Below are 20,429 nucleotides of genomic sequence, written 5' to 3'. Positions count from 1 at the left end.
TGTGACTGGAAGGTGTTCTTTCTCACAGTAAAATGACCGTGAGAACAGGATTCCAGGTCCTCCTGCAGTGTTCAGGATTGGATGACAATCTCATGATCTGTCAAAAAGCATAAGGATCTTAAGGCTCTACCCTCCTGATAATGGTGTTGATCATTCATTCAATCACTTGGAAAATAGGACAGATTGTAGTCCTGGGAACTCTGACTATAGTTTCAGGAAAAGTTAAGTAAAAGTGACATAAATGAACTTAGGAAATGAACATGACTTTGAGTGTTCCCCTTAGATGTCATACTCTGGTCAATAGAATTGTGAGTCATGATATATTTCACCACTTAGAATCATGGTCTCTGATACTAGAAATAAGTAGGTCTAAGGAAACTAAACTTCCTTGGTTGAATATAATAGCAACATTACTGTATGTAGTAGTTACATATAGTTCCTAGTGAGGTTTAAAAATATACAATATGATTCTAAAATAAGTGGTTTTGAAGTATTACAAGGTTATTATTTTTCATTGGGTATATTTGGTGTGTATACATATGCACATATATATCTTTACATGCACAAAATAACAATAGACAGCCTTTGCATATAAAAGTTTTGGTTTTAAGAGTTTATCTCTTCTTTCAGATGCATTTTCTACTCTGCTTAATTACACAGTTGTAATTTTCCTTTTGAGAAATTGCTAAAGAGAACTTGAGAAAAAGGTTGTGCTGCCTATAGAACCTAAGTTATTACTACATTGTTCTAAAAAAAGTGTTAGGATTTTGTAAAATGCTTGTCTTAGCACAAAAGTCATAGTAACTGATTCAGAATAATTTTCTGTTAGAAGTCTTCTGCAAAGCAATGTTCTAGAGAAATAATGTCAAGTCAGATCCAACCCATGGATTCTCACTGATTCTTGCATATTTGTGTGAATCTAGAACGGGGGCTTAAAAATATGCTATTTGCTGGAATATAACTATCGTAAACACAAGCAAAACAATCATTGTATCAATTCCAGATTTTCTTACCAATTTGATTTAACTATAGTTTCAAGAGATTCTATTAATTCCAAAGAGTTGTACCAAACTTGGAACATACATAATTGGTAACCCATTTGAATTAAGAGGATATGGAGCCAGAATTTGTTAGGGTGACTGCCCTAAGCACACACCACTGTAACAGCTCAAGGCAGGCATCTGCTCTGTCTGCTCTCCATACATGTAGTTGGCAGCATCTTTAGGTTTATTGGAAGGAATGTCAATGAGGTCAGTTTCATGCTTATATCTAGGTGGTTAGCCTCCGGCTCTCTAAACAACACAGACAGGAATGGTTTGCTCTCTGTTTCCAGCCAAATAAGACATTTATAAATGTTTGCCAAAGAAAGTGTCTCTTCTCCCTCTGGCAGGCCTTGGAAGACAACATGTCTCTTGATGAGATAGAGAAGCTCACATCCATTGATAAGTGGTTTTTGTACAAGATGCGTGACATTTTAAACATGCAAAAGACACTGAAAGGGCTCAACAGGTAAGCCAGTCTTGCTCTGATTCCCTCCACAGCACTTCTGTACATTTTCTGAATAGTCTTCTTACTCTTAAGCATTTGGCCAAAATTCTGCTTCAATGAGGTAAGTAGTACTGACATTGGAAAATAATAGCCATAGCCAGAAGATAAGTAGGAAATTTTCAGATATTATTTTTTGAAATATTTCTGTTAATATATTTAGCCATTTTCTACCTCCACTCTTGTTAGCACATATAGTGATGATTTTATTAGGTTCTTTAAATTTACAAAAATCAGTTACATGTATGAATGTGTTATTTATTTATTTATTAATATAGAATGTTTCATGAATTTGTGTGCCATCCTTGTTCAGGGGCCATGCTAATCTTCTCCGTATCGTTCCAATTTTAGTATATATGCTGCCAAAGTGAGTACTGAATGTGTTATTTAATTACCAAACCTTATGCAGATTTAAATTTTATTAATCAGCAATTAAATGAATATTATTCCTACTTTTTATAAATTCTTTCAAGATATGAAGCCTACATTTCCTTTTTAAAATAGTTTTTTAGTTGTTGATGAACCTTTATTTTATTCATTTATTCATATGTGGTGCTGAGAATTGAACCAGTGCCTCACACATGCTAGACAAGTGAGCTAACACTGAGCTACTTTTACTTTTTGATATCAAACCCAGCCCCTACTTTTACTTTTTGATATCAACTTATGCATTTGCTATATATTGATGAGAAAATGCCTTCATCTCGTATCCTACTGATGTTTTTAACTGTGGAATGTCTAGTTCAGTGTACAAATAAGCCACATGCAAGTTTCTGTTGATAGACTCCTTACCTCTTCCTCATTTACATTTTTATCTCCTTCATAGCCAATTATTTTAAAATTTTATTTCATGTTGAGAATATTCTAATAATGTCAATACTTTAAAATCTAAATTTTTTCATGGGAAGACTGCTTGCTGGGGCATCTCAAGCTTATGACATCTTGGATATGTTTCAAACATACATCTTTGATAAGAGGAGCATTTATTTCCAAATTAAGAACAGACAGTATGGTCTTCTTTAGTTTCTCCCCTCTAAGAGGTCTCTGAGATAATTTCTTTTTGAAAAGAACCAGTTTAGGGATATGTTTAGAGAAGGAAAATTTTTTTTTGCATTTGAATTTTTCTCAAATGATTTATGAAAATGTAGAAAGTTTAGTTACAATGTTGTTGAGGACAGTGGAAGTTCTGATAGCTTGGGTGACTCATCTATTTAGCAACTACAAAAATAGTTGGGTTGCTGTATTGGCTTCATTGAGATGTACACTATCTGAGAAATAAAAACACCTGCTTTTACTTTTAAGCGAAATTAGGTATTTCTTTATTCCACAATTTCCCATGTCAAATGCTTGATTTTGAACATTGGGGATTCCTATCTGACAGAGATGAAACTAGCTATAGTTGCCTGTAAATCATCCTTTCTAGAGATCACATAAAATGAGCAGTATATAGCAAATAAGTTAGGAATTGAGCCTATACATTCATCTTAGAATTTTGCTGACTTAAGTTTTCCTTTTCTGGTTTATGCTGCCAGCAGAACTTCCATGTTGAATTATAGCCTGTTCTACTGTTCAATTTAAGGCACCTGATTTCAAATGCCTATGAGATCACTCCAATTAAACCACATGAGGGTGCTAGAAACTTACAGAGTGCCAGATGTAACAGTGCAAGAGATTTGGGGTGGAAAAGAACAGATGTTATCGTGATTTAATTTCCACTTGATGTATATTCTGATTTTTGGACAAATTTAAATTTTTAATTAAATAGTTTTTGTTACATCTAGAAGGCAGGTTGAGATACTAACTAAGCACAAATAAGTGTATATTGATAGTAAAAAAAGGTCCTTGGAGGATTAGAACAGTTCACTGTCATAGATCACTTATAATATCTTTCTGACTTCCACATTCTGTTGCATTTATTAGCTGATAATTTGACGTTTTTGGTTTCCATTTGCTGACATAAATTTATTTGTAAAAAAGGCCCTTTCTCTTGTATCTTCAAAATGATCTACATTTAAAACACTTTATATATGGAGCTTTTAATAATGTAAAAGATTATAAAAATTATTTACATGCTGTGTAAGTTTGTTTTGATTCAGGGAGGCTAAAATGCTATTATGTAACAAAAGCTGACAATAACTTGGAGTGAAAGTCAATAGATGATCCATGGCATTAGTAAACCTAATATCTGAACTCATTATCTCACAGATACTTGACTTCATTTTTTTTCTTTTTTTGGAGAGTCACTGGTGCATACATAGCATTATGATAATGACTGCTATTTAGAAGTGTTAGGTAAATGGAAAGAATGGATGGCCACTGAGGCTAGTTGTCTCAATCCTACCGTGGCACATAGGGGCCTGAAGTTGAAAGGAAAACAAAGTTGGGCACTCTTGTATTAAGGTGCCCATGCCCTTTTGCACTTTTCACACGGGTCCCTGGGGAAATAGGCAATGGGGATCTCACTGGGAGAAGAGAAGAAAGTTAGAGGATGAGCATAGAATGCTAGACAGTGGTTCAGTTCCTTCCTTGTACCTATAAGGGGAAGGGGCAATGGAGCCAGACAGATCATTGTGCAGGTCCCTGCCTGCTGTGGAGTCACGGATGCATTACCTCCTTCCTCTTGCTTCACTTCCTTTCTGCTAATGTCTACTTCATAGTTTTGTTGTAAATCTTAGATGTTAAAATTATAAAGCAGTCCTGGCACATGATGAGTGCCTGAGACTTTTCCTTTTTTCTCCTGAAAATGAAAATACCACTTATATTATGAAGATTATTTCATGACTTCAAATATATGCATTTGAGGACTCATTTTACCAGTCATAATTTGCATTTATTTATTTATTTTGAAATGTATCATTTCTTTATGAAGTATTGCCACTATTTTTAATGCCAGACCTATTTTTATAAGGAAGCAATGAAAACTAGTGATACAAAGACTATTATCAAAAGATTAATAGCACTCTGTTATGCTAATGAACCAAAATTCTCACTCTACAATTTTTAGTCATGTCAAGTTCTTCTAAAATCCAATAAACATTCTTCAGGAGAGGATGAGAATATCACTTGCACTGATGGTCAATCTGTGACTTGTATTTACATAAAATCATCTGAAATGAAGTCTAGAATTTGACTGCCAAATGAATATACTCTCATATTTAGAATATATGTGAATGTCCATAGACAGATATAGGACAAATAAAATAATGATTATTGCAAGGTAGGCATTATGGAAATGACTAATTTCTATGCTTGTAAAAAAGTGGGAATTATAGTAAAAGATTCATTTCCTGGAAGGATGGAGATAAACATATAATGAAACCCCAATCTTCTTCAGGGTGATTGGTCAAGATAGGTAGGCAATGTTATAATTAACTTAGTATCCTGGCTCTGAACCCACACCAGAACTCAGTTTGTAGTCTCCATTCCAGGAGCTTAGCAATGGCAGCCCTTATAAGACCTTCAGAGCAATATCCATTTTTAGAATTTAGGGGATACTCATTATTCAGACAGCTTCAGGAAAAAAAAATTCTCTTTCCCACTTGAGTTCACTGACGTTTTCATTTTCCTCTTAAATTGTTTATTGCTGCCCAAAGGCAGGCTAGACAAGTTGACCATTCTAGGTAGTCCTCCCAAATTATAAGCTAGTATAGTGGCATTAATCAACCAGGCTGATAACATTTACAGTTGACTTCTTTAAGGTTCAGAAGTTTCTCTTTACTCAACTTGGTGTGAATTGTGTCATGCAGGATTCCAGTTTTTCATGCATTTACCCTGGAATTTAGATGATTAATGTTTACTGAAGATGTATTAACTTCACATTAACAGATCATCCAGCAAGGAGTTTGAGAAAGATTAAGATTATCAGAATTTTTAGTGAAACTGCAACATGTACATGAGCTCTATCCATTGGTCTTCACTGCTTAACTGTCCTTTCCTGTACTCATTCATCCTTCCAGCCCTTACTTCTATACCTTATGCTTCTCCTGTATAACATTTCCAAAAATACTCACGTAAAGAAAACTATGCTAATTTTTAGATATTAACAATTATAAAAATATTTCCTATAGTCCTTTTCTCCACTACCACATAGACTTAACCTTAGTCTTGCAAAAAACCCCAGTTTGGAGAATGGAAGTACAGGTATCACTTATCAAATACATGTTTCAAATGTCTTCATTAACTAGGTTCTCCTGCTTATTCTCTGTAGTAACAACAGGATGGGTTTAGAACTCTGTTAATATAGAAACTTGAGTTTTGATTCAATTCAGTAATTCCAAATATCTTCTAAATGTAAGATAATAATTACTGAATTTTTGGACTATCTATCAGGTACTGTGTCAATCACACTATTTTGTTCAATATTTCCACAGCATTAAGTTTGCAATTTCTTAATATGACTGATAAATTCAGCAGCTTCTTGTGTATCACATACTAATAAATCATGAAACTGAGATCAAATCTGAGTAGGACTCAAGAACCTGGAACATTTGATATTTAACCTCTAATATTTGATATGTTAAGTATGTAACTGTGCCTATATATGTATACAGACACAAAATATATATTATTGGTAAGGAAAGGCAAATTTGATAACATCCGGAAGAAACCAGATGACACATAACAGGCACTTCCAGTATCGTAATGGCAGTCAATAAAAGGCTGATAGTCCTATCACTTTAGACCCAGCACGCAGGATAAATATTTTAACTATATTCATAATAAATAGAAAAGCACAAGTGTAAGATTTCTCAGTTGGATTGCTAGTGTTATAAGGAAGAAAGGGAGTGGTCTATAATAGGACTTCAGAAACTTACACTCCATTTTTATTTATAATATCAATTTGGAGTAGAAAGTTTAGATTGAAAGATAACCATTATGTTAAACACACACACACACACACACACACAGAGTCAAGAAAAAATTGTGAGAGTACTAATTGCTAGCTTTGAACATCTGTTAAATCCTTTGCCTGTTATTCTAAAATTAATTATTTTATTTTGGTTTTTGGGTTCTTTAGCTATTTCTGACTGATACATTCAGCTCAAGGATGTTATTATACCTGCCTAACTTGTAGAATTTTTCTCTTTTACTGGCTAAAACTAAGCTGCATTAAGTTTTGAATCCTTCCAGTGATTAGCTTAAAGACAGCCAGCCTCTGATGTTAAATTACCAAATGGAAGATTTTCTGCCATTTGTGATGATTGTTTCTTCTTTTGCATTCCATTTAATTTGGGCAATTTTCCTGGAACGGTCCATTTTGCTCTCTGGTTTTTATGCACAATGCTGCTATTTATGTTGGTATTTTTGTAGATGACTGTTTAAAAAGAATCTGTTTTCACCCATTTTAGATGTTCAAAACTAGGGCACAGAACCAATGAAATGAAGTTTATAGCGCATAAGTTTGGAAGCTAAGGTTTGGATTTCTCTATTAATTATTGACATAATTAATGGGTTTGGGTATAAATTATGCAGAAATTTCTTTTATCCAATATTCTATAGACTTCATGGGTTTTATTTTTGTTAAATTTTGGTAATATTCTCTTCCCCCTTCACTGGCAGTTACTGCTATAGTTAATGTAGTAAGAAAGAGTAAAGTGGAGTTTTGAAGGGTCTGATTTCCATCTGAACATCACTGTGTTCAGTGTGATAAACTATGCCCATTGGTGAGTGCTGAAAATCATAGGCATGCCTATTGCTTAGGAAAACAATCTAGGGCAAGCCTGGCGAGTTCCACTTGGGCATTCAAGTGCTAAATTGAGCTCAGTAAAGTTGGCCATTTCCCTGCAGCCACAAATGTCTGGCAGATGTAATAATGCAGGTGTCACCTTAGCTGGAACACTCCCTTTGAACGTCCTCTCCTACACACGGTAGTTCCATTGACTTTTTATTTAACTTGCTCATGAAGCATGGCAAAATCAGACAAGAACGTTTTGTGCTTATATTTGATTGAAGTTTCCAGGAGAAAATTGTCACCTAAGAGTTGTTAGATATAAGAAAGAGAGTGGTCAGCCCTTTACTTTCTGGTGGTTATTTGTAATTTCTGATAGAAATAGTTAACAACTTCAGCCTTATTAAATATGAAAGTAAATTAGGAAAATATGTGTGTGTGTATACACACAATTATAACAGTCACATCTGATAACTTTTATGACTCTTTAGTATGTCATGCTTATGATACCATTTGTCTTTTTGGATATAGAAATGGGAATGGAGATCCTGTGACACTTTAGTGGAGTCTTCTTGGTTTGATGTGCAGAAAATGGTCTTATGTCTGTTAGTTTCACTACCAACTCACACTGTATTTTTAAGTCTCATTTTCACTTTATAAAAAGCAAGAACAAAACAAGATAAAAACAACCCCAAACAACTCCCTTCTTATTTTGCTGGGCTTATATACAAATAGCTAAATATATAATGTACTGCATATAAAGTATTTTACATTAAAGGAAAACAGTCCCACCAGTTACTATATATTACCATCCTCTGGTTGTACTTATACTGTAATCTACTTATATAATAAAGCTCTTAAAGAAAACTAAAAATTCAGGCTTACACAAACGTTATTTTTTCCCTCTGCAAAAGAGGAGTATTACTATGTGAAATTTTATGCCTCTGTGAATTAATGTCAAAACATGTTTTATTTTTAATTTAGTTTTATGTTCCATATGATAGGATATTTAAGGTGATATAATATATTTGATAAGATTTCATTAATTTTTTAAACTAATGATTTATTAAATTAGATATAACATAAAATTTTACATCAAATATTTAGTATTCTGAGAAACTTTATTTTTAAAAAATTTTTTATAGTTTTGACAAGTAATTTTGAATTGTTGAAAGTGTGAAAGAGTATGATTCTGATACAGACAAGATTAATGTTTTACTTAAGAGATTTTCAGTGTGATATCTAGATTATTCACAAAACATGTATTTTTAATTTTCTATATATTAATTCTTATGTTTGACAGCTACAAAAATCTTAAGTTGCCTTAAAATAATTACATGTTCATATGTATATGTATCTATTAATAGACAGTAATTATTATATTATCTCTAATCTTAACTTGATGAGTGATTCATTTACTTGATGGTATTTCTCTTTATTAGGAGCTACATGACCATATGATATTTAGCTAGTCAATTATTAATATTGGGTACTCATTATGTACAAGGCATTGTATCTGGTATATACCCTTTGTTCACAAATAATTCTTGGTCATTAATTTGCCTTCAATGGGTTTAAACTCTTATACTAATAGCTATACATAAACAGGATGCATTAATGGACATTTGAGAAACAGAGACACAAAGAAATGAAAGGTGAACCAAGGTTAAAAAGAAGACGGCTTTTGCACATGTATCAAGTATTAGTCTCAACATAAAAGTTTCTAGGAATTTGTGTGTCCCTACCCCATATTTCATGGCAGAAATGATGGCTTATGATGTTAAGTAAACTTTCTAGTGTTTTACAGGTAGTACATGTCGGAGCCAGGATTTGATTTTAGGACTTTCTGAGTCCAAGGGAAGCATTCTTTTCTTCAATATGTTACCCTGTCATGGGAGCAAAGGAAAGAGAGAATTTCCTATAAAATAAATAAAATAGGAAGAACAATACTGCATGGCTTAGAGAAGAGAATTAGATGAGTCTATCAAATTCAAATTTGATTATAGGAAGGTATGAGTGGAAAAGGAGATTCAAAATACCAAATATGTGGAAGTAGGTAACTGTATGAATCCTATTTAAGAAATGACAAATTGTTCATATATTTTTCTTTATGCTATGTTTTATAAAAGTAAGACTCTTACTACAAAATAATTAAGGCATTTAAGTACCGTCATGAAACTACATGTTATCTACCTATTTGCCATTGTTTCTAACAGTTGAAGCCACAAAATTTCTTTTCACTGTTTTATAATTATTACATAGTTGGAAGTATCATCCCTGAATTAAATTGCAAATTCCATTAGAGCAAATCCCAAATAGCATAATGTCTTAATATACTTTTACTTAGGTCTAGTTTTTAGGTCTTTCCTCATCAGAACTTTTGTTAATTTGTATGAGTCCAGAATGAAATTCATAATTCTAAAGTATAATGTTAATTCTGAAACAGAAATGTTTTCCATTTCTCTATTTACCATATATCTTCTTGGGAATTATTGTAAAGTAACAACAATATTTGTATGGCAATGTACCATTTTAAGAGAGAAAGAAATATTGTTAAGAAAGTGAAAAATCATGATTTCTCAGTCATAGCAAAGGTGGGGGAATTGCAAAGGAAGAAAATGCATAATGTTCATAAAAATGCAAAGTGTTCATAAATATTCCTAGTTTCTCAAAGGGATGAACAGAATTGTTGATTGGAAAATATGTAGTTCAAGGTACAGACTAACTCTGTGTTGAAAGATATTATAAATCAGCATTCCTTTGTTTTAATTTTGTTGAGTGGTTATACATTTTAAGAGGAATATTCTGATAATATTCTCTTAGCTAGGAATATTTTGAATAAGTTTTTTCCTAATAAAAGAGGATTTAGCTAATTGTATTATCAAATAGGGATTATATACATGTAAGCATTAAATTATTCAAAGGTGCATTATAAGATCTTTTATTGCCTATTGAGAACAAGCCCGCATTTCGTATGCTTTTTCTGAAAAAAGTATCCATGTTTTCAAGTTTTTGCATTTTCTGAAAAGTTTTTGTGAGAAATGTTCATAAATATTTTCAATTGTATTGAGGAATATGAATTGATGAACAAAAAAAAAAAGGGCTAGGGGAAACCAGAGTATTTATAGTACAAATATCTGCATTTTCTGATGACCTTAGAGCACATTTCTATTATAATACAGGTGAAAAATACCACTCTATCTTTATGGATGGTGAACTGAGTCACACTGAGGCAGGTGTCTTACTTATGTCACACCAGGCAGAGGAAGGCAGGGAATTTTGCTCAGGGCTTCTGCCTTCACTTCTAGTCACTAACCCTTTTCAAAAGCTTCTTTTTAGAGATATGACTTTTAAATCAGACAGTCGGAGATCAGTTGCTCCTTAGCTGTCAAGTTGTGAGCTGCATGTTTCCCTGCCTGAATTGTTGACCCCACTTAGAGAAGAAGCATTGTGAGGAATGTGCCCTTTCCAGAACTCTAGTGGGGAAACACAGGGAGCCTGGCAGGAAGGAAGCAGGTCACCTTTAGAAAATGTAAACAGAATTTTCAAGGCTATGGAGACCTCAGATAGGATATCCTCTTAAAATTTTGCTTGATTTATAATAAATCATGTATATATATTCATGTATATGGACACATATTTTTCTTTTGAATAAAGTGTATCTGCCCTGCCGGCTGTGTTTATGTGGCTATGAGTAAAACAACTGAGCATAGAATGGAAATTAAATTCAGGCAAAACAGGCTGCCAGAGCTAGAACTAGAGAAGTTAGACAAGCAGTCACTGATTCCCAGATTTTTTTTTAACCTGTTATTTAATACCTGGGATGCCTGTAGTGGGGCAAGTCCCCAGGTCTGACCTTGGAGATGGAGTGTGGGATTTCATCTCCAGGAGCAGAGGAGGCAGCCATGTCTCCTGAGGGTGGAGAAAATGCTTGAGAGCACATTCTCTCCAAAAGATCAGTTCTGATCTGCAAGGAATGACAAGTATGGGGGCACTCCCTGCCTTGAGGTGTGGGTACAGGAGAGCTACATAGGAGAGGGAGGAGAAAGAACAGAGGTGCAGGGCTAAATTTAGGTGACTTGCCAGTTTTGTTCTGCTGAGCTCCTGTTCTTGTCCTCCTCTGCCTCTTTTTCCTTCCTCTAGGTCCTTTTTCCTTAGGCATCTGCAGTCTCGAAGCACACATTACCTGCTGACTTTTGTACAAAGCACTTTATGTGTTTATTCTTTCACCTAATTGACAAGTTCTTCTCTCAGTTGAGTTGGAGCCAGACTCTAGGATTTGTCCAGTTTCTAGAAGTCAAAGAAAGTTATGTATCAGATATTATACATCCATGGTTTGGGACAACAAATGTGATGTTTGGAAAAGTACTCTGTGGAGCTATGACTTGATTTAAACAAAGATCATAGGGAGGCTTTAAAATATAGGACTTTTAAAAATAAATTTATGTAACACATGGAAATGCTCAGTCTCAATTTTCTGCTGAGGCTTTATAAAGTGTGCCTTTTAATCTTGAGATTTAAATTCTGGACCTATATTCATGGAAATCCCAGGGTTTTATTTACTGAATACATTCTCTTTATTTTTGGGGAAGTATGCATTGGATGGATTTAGAATTGTGAATAAACATATTAATCAAGAATAACAAACAACATTTCATATCTAGACTTTGCCTTTTAGTTCAGTCTAATTAGGTAAAACTTATTTGGTTAGAAGCATACTTTTTTTTAATCTGTAAACTGTTTATTTCTGAAATTTTCCATTCAATATTTTTAAACTAAAGTTGACTACAGGCAAATGAAAATGCATAAAGCAAAATCACACATAAAGGGGATGAAGCATACTTTTTTTTTTTGAATGTGACAAAAAAAAAAGTATGCTTCATCCCCTTTACAGACAGAATTTATTCTTTTGGTCAGGTGGTTTACATCTTAAATCTTGAACACAGAAAGAGTCCTTGCACTTTTCAATTAAGAATCATGGATAAATAAAATGTGATTTATTAAGTTTCAAAATTGCAACTAACTTGTACTATGTTATTTGCCTCATTATTAGTATTTTTTTTGTTCATAGAACATAATTATAATATTATATTCAATAGCATATAAATGGCTTTGCCAGATTGAAAATAATGTCACAATATTTTTGGACTACTAGGGTTATTAATGATTTATAAAACAATGAACATGGAATTGGGGATGTAGTTCAGTGTTAGAGCAATTGCCTAGCATGTGCAAGGCCCTGGGTTCAATCCCTAGCACCACAGGAAAAAAAAATGACTATAGGATTCAGGAAATTGAAAATTACTTATTTAAAAATATCGACAGCTTGTAAGCTGTTTATTTCTGAAATTTTCCATTCAATATTTTTAAACTGAAGTTGACTACAGGCAAATGAAAATGCATAAAGCAAAATCACACATGAACTTTTCATAAGGTTTGTTTTTCATTTTGATTTTGTTACTGTCCTTAATAGCCTTGAAGGTTAAATATGGTTTTAGGTATGCCATTTCTTGAAAACTGATTCTTATATTATTATAGCATTGTTTGATGATGCTAAATGGACTCAGATCCTAGTACATAATTTTCATGTTACCATACTTTCACATGAACATTGGTGTAGGTATTGTTTATCCTGTATATGAGATAAAATGATAAGGCCTTCGAATGGAGCAGAGGAAATGAACCAGGGAGAAGGAGGCATGGAGAAAAATGGGAAATACTGGGGAATGGTTTTGAAAAAAATTACATTGTTATATCATGCACATGTATAGATATGTAATAATGAATATTATTATTATGCATAATTATAATGCAATAGTAAAAATGTAGACTAAAAAATCAAGGCCTTTAATTCCTACAAAGATCTCATTGCTCCTGAGAACCAAGCCATGATGCTCTTGAAAATTAAGAGAAATAAGTAGTATTTACCCAGTTGTGCAATTTTTATCATTTGCTTTTCTAAACATTACTTATTTTTTTGACTAATGTCTTTTACATTTCTACTAGAAAGTGGGTTATACCTTATCTCTTTGCAAGAAAGGATGAGTAGACAAATAGCTGCTTAACTGATGGAATTACTGTGATTGTGGCATGGTCTGAAACCTGTGAAATGCCACAGATAATCAGCGAAGCCATGCAATGTTTAAGGGAGAGGGAGGTAAGGGCTATGTGAGGCAGAGAACATACATCTCACTCAGGCCTCTTTTCTTATTAAAGAAGGTGTCATTACTGAGCATCAGACCTAGTGAATTTTCAGGTTCTGCCGTTTGGGAGATTTTTTTTTTGAAAAAGAAGATAATAAATTGCAAGCCCACCCCATAATTGTAGGCCAAGTGGAGTGCTCATTTTCACATTAGAGCTTGTGCAATCTGGAGGGAAATTTGTTTAGTATTTCTTGTGAGTTGGTGGATCAGATAAAAGCCAGTCAAGTGGAAGAGAGGACTGTGTGAAGTGCGCTGGTTCCCCTGGTAATTGCAATGCTGCAGGCGTTCCTCCAGTCGGCTAATAGATTTCCCCAGCTCCTCTGTGCCAGGTGAAAATTTCCTCATTAAGGGGAATTTATTCCATTTCCTTTTATCATTTATTATTGAAGAATAAGTGTGAGTGGAGGAAGTTTCAGAGGTGACAGGGTGGAATTTTAAACAACAACAACAAAATCTACATTGGAAGTCAGAGAGATAGAGAGAGAGAGGAGAGAGAGAGAGAGAGAGGAGAGAGAGAGAGAGAGAGAGAGAGAGAGAGAGAGAGAAGAAAGGCTTGTATTGTTTATAAACCAGAGAACACGCAAGAGACTTCCTGCCCTAGAAGCTGAGCCATGCTGTCTAAAGTTAAAAGATTACAGGCAGAGTGTGTAAAAGTCTGATTGCCTGGTTTTAAGACATTTCTCCCCCCTCTAAAAATTTCACACTGTCATTTTGTGCTGCTAACTAGAGAAGAACTAAAGATTATGAAAAGACCAACATAATAATGATTTGGTGTATCTCTGTTTCATTGTTTCGGTTTTATTATACAGTGATGAATATCTAACATTTGAAGAATTTGCCCTTGAACTCTGAAAGCAAGGAAAGCTGGTAGGGAAAGAAAAGTGTATATAGCATATTTTAGAGGATATAGTTCTGAAGTATGGAATTAATGTGCATATGTTTAAAAGAGTAAAACTAAATGAAATAATAAGACATATAAATACTTATTACATAACAGAAGGATAATTTATTATATGTATTTAAAAACTTTGTGCTTTAATGCAATATGCTCCATTTATCTGATCACTAGTTTGGTATAATGCTCCCTTGATTTACAATATAATATAAATGGTGCATTCCCTATTGATGCTTCAAAAAGCAGTTTTGAATTACAAATCTGACATTTATATTTCCTTTAGTAATTATTCTGTTTTGAGTTTGTTCCAAATTGAGGTATTCATTTTCCTTCAGAAAAATAAAAGTGTTATAGTCTTGTTCCCTAAAATAAGGTTCTACCTAGCTTGATTGAAAAACAAAAAACAAGAAACTTACTATGTTGGAAGTTCTTTTTATCAGACAAAATGGAGAATTACCCTATATGGGCAGATGTGGAGGAAGATCAGGTATTGAATCTCTACATTGTGAACTTTACAAGTGAACTTTATGTTCACTTAAGATTATTCATCTTGAATTTGACTCTAAGGAGGTTTAACCTTATCTAAATCACTGGCCCAAAGCTAATGAATGGTGTCTTCAAACTGTCTCTTCTCTTAATTTATTATAATGGGACACAAAATAAAATTTTGTATTAGAATGTCAGGAATAAAGTCCATTTTCTTCTGTGTATAATGATATTCCAGCCATCCTTGTATTACACAGAAGAGAAAACAAATTAGGGAAATACAGAGAGAGTCTATCTGTTTCTCATTTAGAGTTAGGTGTACCCTGCAGAATTACATAGCACTCAATTTGGGAAAGGAGCTTACTTGTCTTTGCAATTGCTATGATAGGTCAGGATTAATGTCAGTTTCCCAGTAAGGAGGGTTCCAGAATGCTTTATGTTATTTCACAAATACATCTAAAGAGTAGAAATTAATAACCAAAGAGATCACGAGGGGAATGCTATAAAAAATATACCACTTTGAATTTTGTAAGAATGTACCTTTCCAATGTTTGCATCCATGTCAAGGTAGATGAACATGAATGTGGTAATATACCATTTTGATTTAATGCATTCTGATTTTTAAGACACTGACAAAATGTGATATTGTATTATTGATCTAGCTATTTGAAAACTGGGCAAGGTTAAAGTAGTTTTTGGTTCATCAGGAAAATATTCTAAGAATCAGTTATTGAGCTTAAAATATGCACTGTGAAGGTCTAACTTGATGTATCTGTTTCTGGTTCTCACTTGGTGTGCTTGAGGGGGCCAGGCAGAAATAACTTCACCCTTGTTCTAAAGTATCATGATCATTACTTTGTGTTATCGTCACTCTTTCTCAGTCAACCCCTTTAACTAATGAAAGCTCTCTGGGGTAGGGGATTCTCAGGGGAAAAGTAATAACTGAGTGAGTCTTAGTGACAGAAGGCTATTTTCTTTTTTGCACCAGAGCTTAGCACAAAATTAATTCACTTTTTTTATGTAGAAGGCCAATACAATCCATCGATCTTTATTTCCTTCCTCCTGTCCCCCCCTACCTTCTTTCTCCTTTTCTTTCATTTCTTTACTGACAGGAGTCAAAGTTTTATTTTGTGGGTAGAGGAGGAAGACTGTTTGTTAGAGATTTCTACATATATATAATCTATTGAATTCTTTTGTAAAAAGGAATGAGGAATTATGTATGTTCAAGTAATTGAAAAGACTGTTTATTGTGTCCTTAATAGAAATATGAAGGATTTAATCTTTCCCTTTATGTTTATTTAGTATCATTACAATGTCCATTTAAAGCCACATAACAACCTTTAAAGAACTGCTTGGTATTTCATATAAGAAGAAGTTAAAATAAATCATTAATGACCAAAACAAAACAAAACCAGACCAAAAAAAAAAGTAAAAATAAAACCCCACAATAACAAACAGAAAATCATGATCCCACAAAAACTAAAGAAAAATATGTAACTTCTCTTGTCCTTGGACTAGAACTTGTATTTAGGGTGCTGCTGGTCCATAGTTACATCAGAAGTGTGATGGGTCTTCTGAATGCAGGTGTCTTTAGTGTCTGGACCACTGTTTTTGAGGGTTAAGACTTTAGTCATTTAAGTTAAATGGTTGTCTCTTCAGTAACATGATATGGGTTTTGCCAAAGATGGTTTTTGCAGTGTCATATTAAAGATCTACTTATTCTTTGCTCTTCTTCATTGCTATCCAGTAACAATGGGAACATTTTTCAGCAAGCAGTAGAAAAAATATCTGTGGGTAAGAATGTTCTGTGTTACATGTACACTGTTTTCCCATCTAAACCAAACTTTATTCCTTTGTTTTTAAGATTAATAGAACACAGAGAAAATAAGTAGCCTTTTCCGGTGCATGTAAACATTAATATGATTTCAGATTTGAAAACTCAAAATTAGAGTTTTTTTTTTTTTTCAAAAGAACCTCATCCAAAGATCTAATTGAACAATAGTCTACTTGTTGTGTACTTCCAGTTTGAGAGTAAATGCATACTTGCACATAAACAAATGAGCAATGGGTTTAGGGTCGTCTTCTTGGCAAGGAAATTAGAGACATACATTTCTAAAACAGATAGCAACAACAAGTCTTTCCTGTATGTTGTTTTCTTCCTTTTTATTTTTATTTTTTGGTAAAACTAAAGGTAATCATAAACTTGGGTTCTTCAGAGTCCCTTGGAAACTCAGAAATCACTACTTGGATAAAGCATTTCTAAACTTACCTATGGGAAGATTAGCCAGAGCCTCATCTTGTCTACATTTCTCTCACGGCGCTCTCACAGTGTAGACACATCAATAGCTATCTGTCTGTCTCCTAATATACTCTAACGACGTAAGAATTCAATATTTTATCTCCCCATCATTCACACAGGTAGCACAGGCCTGATGTCACTAAACATTAAAGCACTAATGAAAGAGTGACATTGAATGAGATTCCACTCTCACCATCCCATTCCCAGGCACTTTTCCAGCTACAATCCTTGTTGTATTTCCTATACCTGCCATGTCCATTGTTGCCCTCAAATTCTTGTGAATACAGTTGCCCTTGCCTATAGTGCATTCATCAACTCTGTCATCTATACAAAGCTGAACTTTCTTTATGGCTCTGTTCGTGCTCCTCTACTGCCACAGTATTTCTCAAGTATGACCACTCACACTTTTATCTCTTTTCTTTGGCTTTACATTACACCACATAGCTTATCCCTCCATAAATTGCTTTGACTCACAGTTGATCAGGTCATTGTTCCAAATATGGTTGTGTATCTTCTCATGCAGCATTTTCCAGTAGAAATTTCTATGATAAAATCTTCTGTAAGCCACACTAATACAGCAGCTCTTGGCTACGTGTGACTATTAATCATTTGTAGTGTGACCAAGTGTGAATGTAAACTTAAATTTTTAGTTTTTAAAAAGATTTACTTGATTAACCTTTGAGGCTAGTGGCTACTTTATTGGACAGCAATAGTTTTAGAGCTTATAGCCCAGGGTATGGCACATGTTATAAGCAACTAATTATAATATCAGGTTGTATTCAAGAATTTGACAGAAAAATGTGTTTCTCTCAGGGAATACTTATCAAAAACTTGAGAAGGTGAACACTCAAAGTAGGAATAAAAAGAACAAATTAAATGCATTTGGAGAAATAATGCATTGATTTGAGACAGAAGGGAATTATGTAATAGAACAAGCAAATTGACTAGGAAGAGCTGGAGCTGCAAAAATCCAAACTAATACTGATGCAAGAAAGGCAGGAAATAGCCATTACATACAGCAGCTTGATTGTCCTCCAAACTCAGAATATGAATTAATTAAATAAAGAAGATGAAAGATTGGAATGAGAAGTATGCAAGAGACTTAGTTCAGTAATATTCTATTAATAGATTTCCACAAAAACGTTTTGTTTAGTATAAGTTAGGTCTTCTGATAACAAACTATTATATCTTAGTTTCATTGTATCAACTATTGAATTATTATAATTACATTTTATTGTATTGACTATTGCTTGAAATTGGTGAACCACAGGCATTTGACTACAGATGTTTTATAGCAGTATTTTATTCTTCTGTAGCTTAGCACCTTACAAATTATTTTTATGCATATTTTGAAATCTGTTTACAAGTTGATTTCAAATTTACATCTATGTTCTTTTCAGTAAAATGAAAAAATAGTTTTAATTTCTTTTGTTCATTTAGTAAATATTTATTGATTGCTGTCTGTGGGCTAGATAATGTGCCAGACTCGGGGAATAACCTAGAAAATGAATCAAATATACACTTTGCCCTCTTGGAATTTTAATCTAGTAGGGAATATTTAATTGATCAATAAATGTTAAGAAATAATATAAATACTAGGTAATGCTGACATGCCAAACCATATAGTTCTGACTGTGTTCATAGCTCCAAGCAAAACAGGCAGGAAAAGCTCAAGTTGCTCATTGGGTGACAGGAAGCTGAGAAGCTTTGTGGATGAGACCTGGTTTTATTTGACCTTTGTGGAGTAGCTGAGGGTTGGAGAAGTTGGGTGGATAAAAGGTATGGCAAAAGCTTTACAGCCCAAGAGAAGCAACTCAAGCTCTACATGATATAAATGAACATAAGAAAAACAAGAAGACAATCTAGCTTGAAAGGAAAATAATTATAAAGCCACAAACTACTTTCTCAAATAGAAAGATGTGTGATATTAGTAAATAGAGGCAGTTTATAGAGAGACAGTTCAGTCTGAAGCAAGACGGGGACATGGGTAAAGATGATTCCTCAAGTTCACATCCATGATGACCTAGAGCACATGTCAGTCACTGGAGAAGAGGCCACAGATTTGAGAGTCATCACCCAGCTCTGAACTCAAGCCACAGCAGTGGCTGACTGTATGGGGGAGAGAAGTAGATGACAGAGGGTAGAGGCTTGGGGAAAATCAGAAAATCAAGAAACAAAACCCCCAAAACCCCAAACAGCAAATAGTTGTGAGCAATAAAGTAGGCTGGAAGCAACTTAACAGAGGCCAGAGAAGGTGTCTCTTTAAGGAACGAAGCTTCAAAAGGGTTCTATGGTGACAGGTTGAGGAAAATGAAAACTGAGAAAGGGCTCTGGATTTAGACAGAGAGGTCTCTATTACTGAACAAGAAAATTCATATGAAAAGTAAATACAGGACCTATTTTTTTAAGGAAATAAGCAGAAAAGAGGGCACATAGGCTATGAAAGTGGGAGAGCACAGAGAGGTCATCATTGCCAATGCAGAAGAATATAGAGACTGGGCGACTTAGTGGGTAATTTGTATATTTTTTAAACACAAGATGAGTGAACTATGTTTGAAAGTAGAAAATAAGGAGTCTTTGTTGCTTTTGGAATTAAACTGTTTACTGCTTTTTTGTGTGTTTGGTCTAACTTTGAATCGCTTTCACATTCAACTCCAGTGAATCCATTACAGAAGAAACCCTGAGAAAGGCAAAGGAGATTGGCTTCTCGGACAAGCAGATTTCAAAATGTCTAGGACTGACTGAGACTCAGACAAGGGAGCTGAGATTAAAGAAAAATATCCACCCTTGGGTTAAACAGGTAAGGGAGTTTCTTTTTTCCCAGGATTTCCATGGTGAAATGTAGGCACCACTCAAAAAGTCATTGTCAATAGAAAAAAAAGGTTTGAAAAATGACCCTACTTGTCCAATTGATGCTCATGATGTCATCAATTTTATTCAACTTTATTTTATGCTTAAAAGGGAAAAGATGTAGTAAACAGTGAGATGTAAAGAAAAGAATGAATACCTGATTTTTATAACCTAAATAAATTTATAAAAAAGAAGTGACATTTCCTTTGCTTTTTGACCTATGTTCAAATATATATGTCATAAGAAAATTTCTTTAGTGTAATATTAGGATTTGAAATACCTTAGCATGCTGGCTGACCCTTTTGAAAAGATAGTTATTTCCTTTGGCACCTTTTTTTTTTTTTGGTGGTACTGGTGGTTGCACATACTAGGCAAGAGTCTTCCATCCATCTACACCCCAGCTCTTTTTTTTTACAGTTTGAAATTTAATTTGGAGGTAAGGTCTTGCTAAGTTGCCCAGGCTGGGCTCAAAAATATTTTATA

The 20,429-nt window shown here is 33.9% G+C and overlaps 1 protein-coding gene and 1 non-coding gene across 2 annotated transcripts in view; one reads left to right on the top strand and one right to left on the bottom strand.

Annotated features, from left to right (window-relative positions):
- Window positions 1–20,429, top strand: part of Cps1 (carbamoyl-phosphate synthase 1) — a 121,382-nt gene that overhangs the window by 59,477 nt on the left and 41,476 nt on the right. The window contains exons 21-22 of the mRNA XM_046462888.2: window positions 1,391–1,509; window positions 19,755–19,896. Coding sequence (XP_046318844.1) covers window positions 1,391–1,509; window positions 19,755–19,896 — 261 coding nt within the window. The remainder of the gene's footprint in view (window positions 1–1,390; window positions 1,510–19,754; window positions 19,897–20,429) is intronic.
- LOC124105689 (U6 spliceosomal RNA) lies at window positions 1,814–1,920 on the bottom strand. The gene has a single exon (XR_006855811.1). It is a non-coding gene; the product is annotated as a U6 spliceosomal RNA (small nuclear RNA).

This window comes from Marmota monax, unplaced genomic scaffold, assembly GCF_021218885.2.
Source record: "Marmota monax isolate L192 unplaced genomic scaffold, Marmota_monax_Labrador192_F-V1.1 WCK01_AAM20220418_F8-fsc00136, whole genome shotgun sequence".
In the NCBI taxonomy this organism is placed as follows: Eukaryota; Metazoa; Chordata; class Mammalia; order Rodentia; family Sciuridae; genus Marmota; species Marmota monax.
The sequence above is the reverse complement of the archived record's forward strand: the minus strand, read 5'-3'. Positions and strand labels throughout refer to the sequence as shown.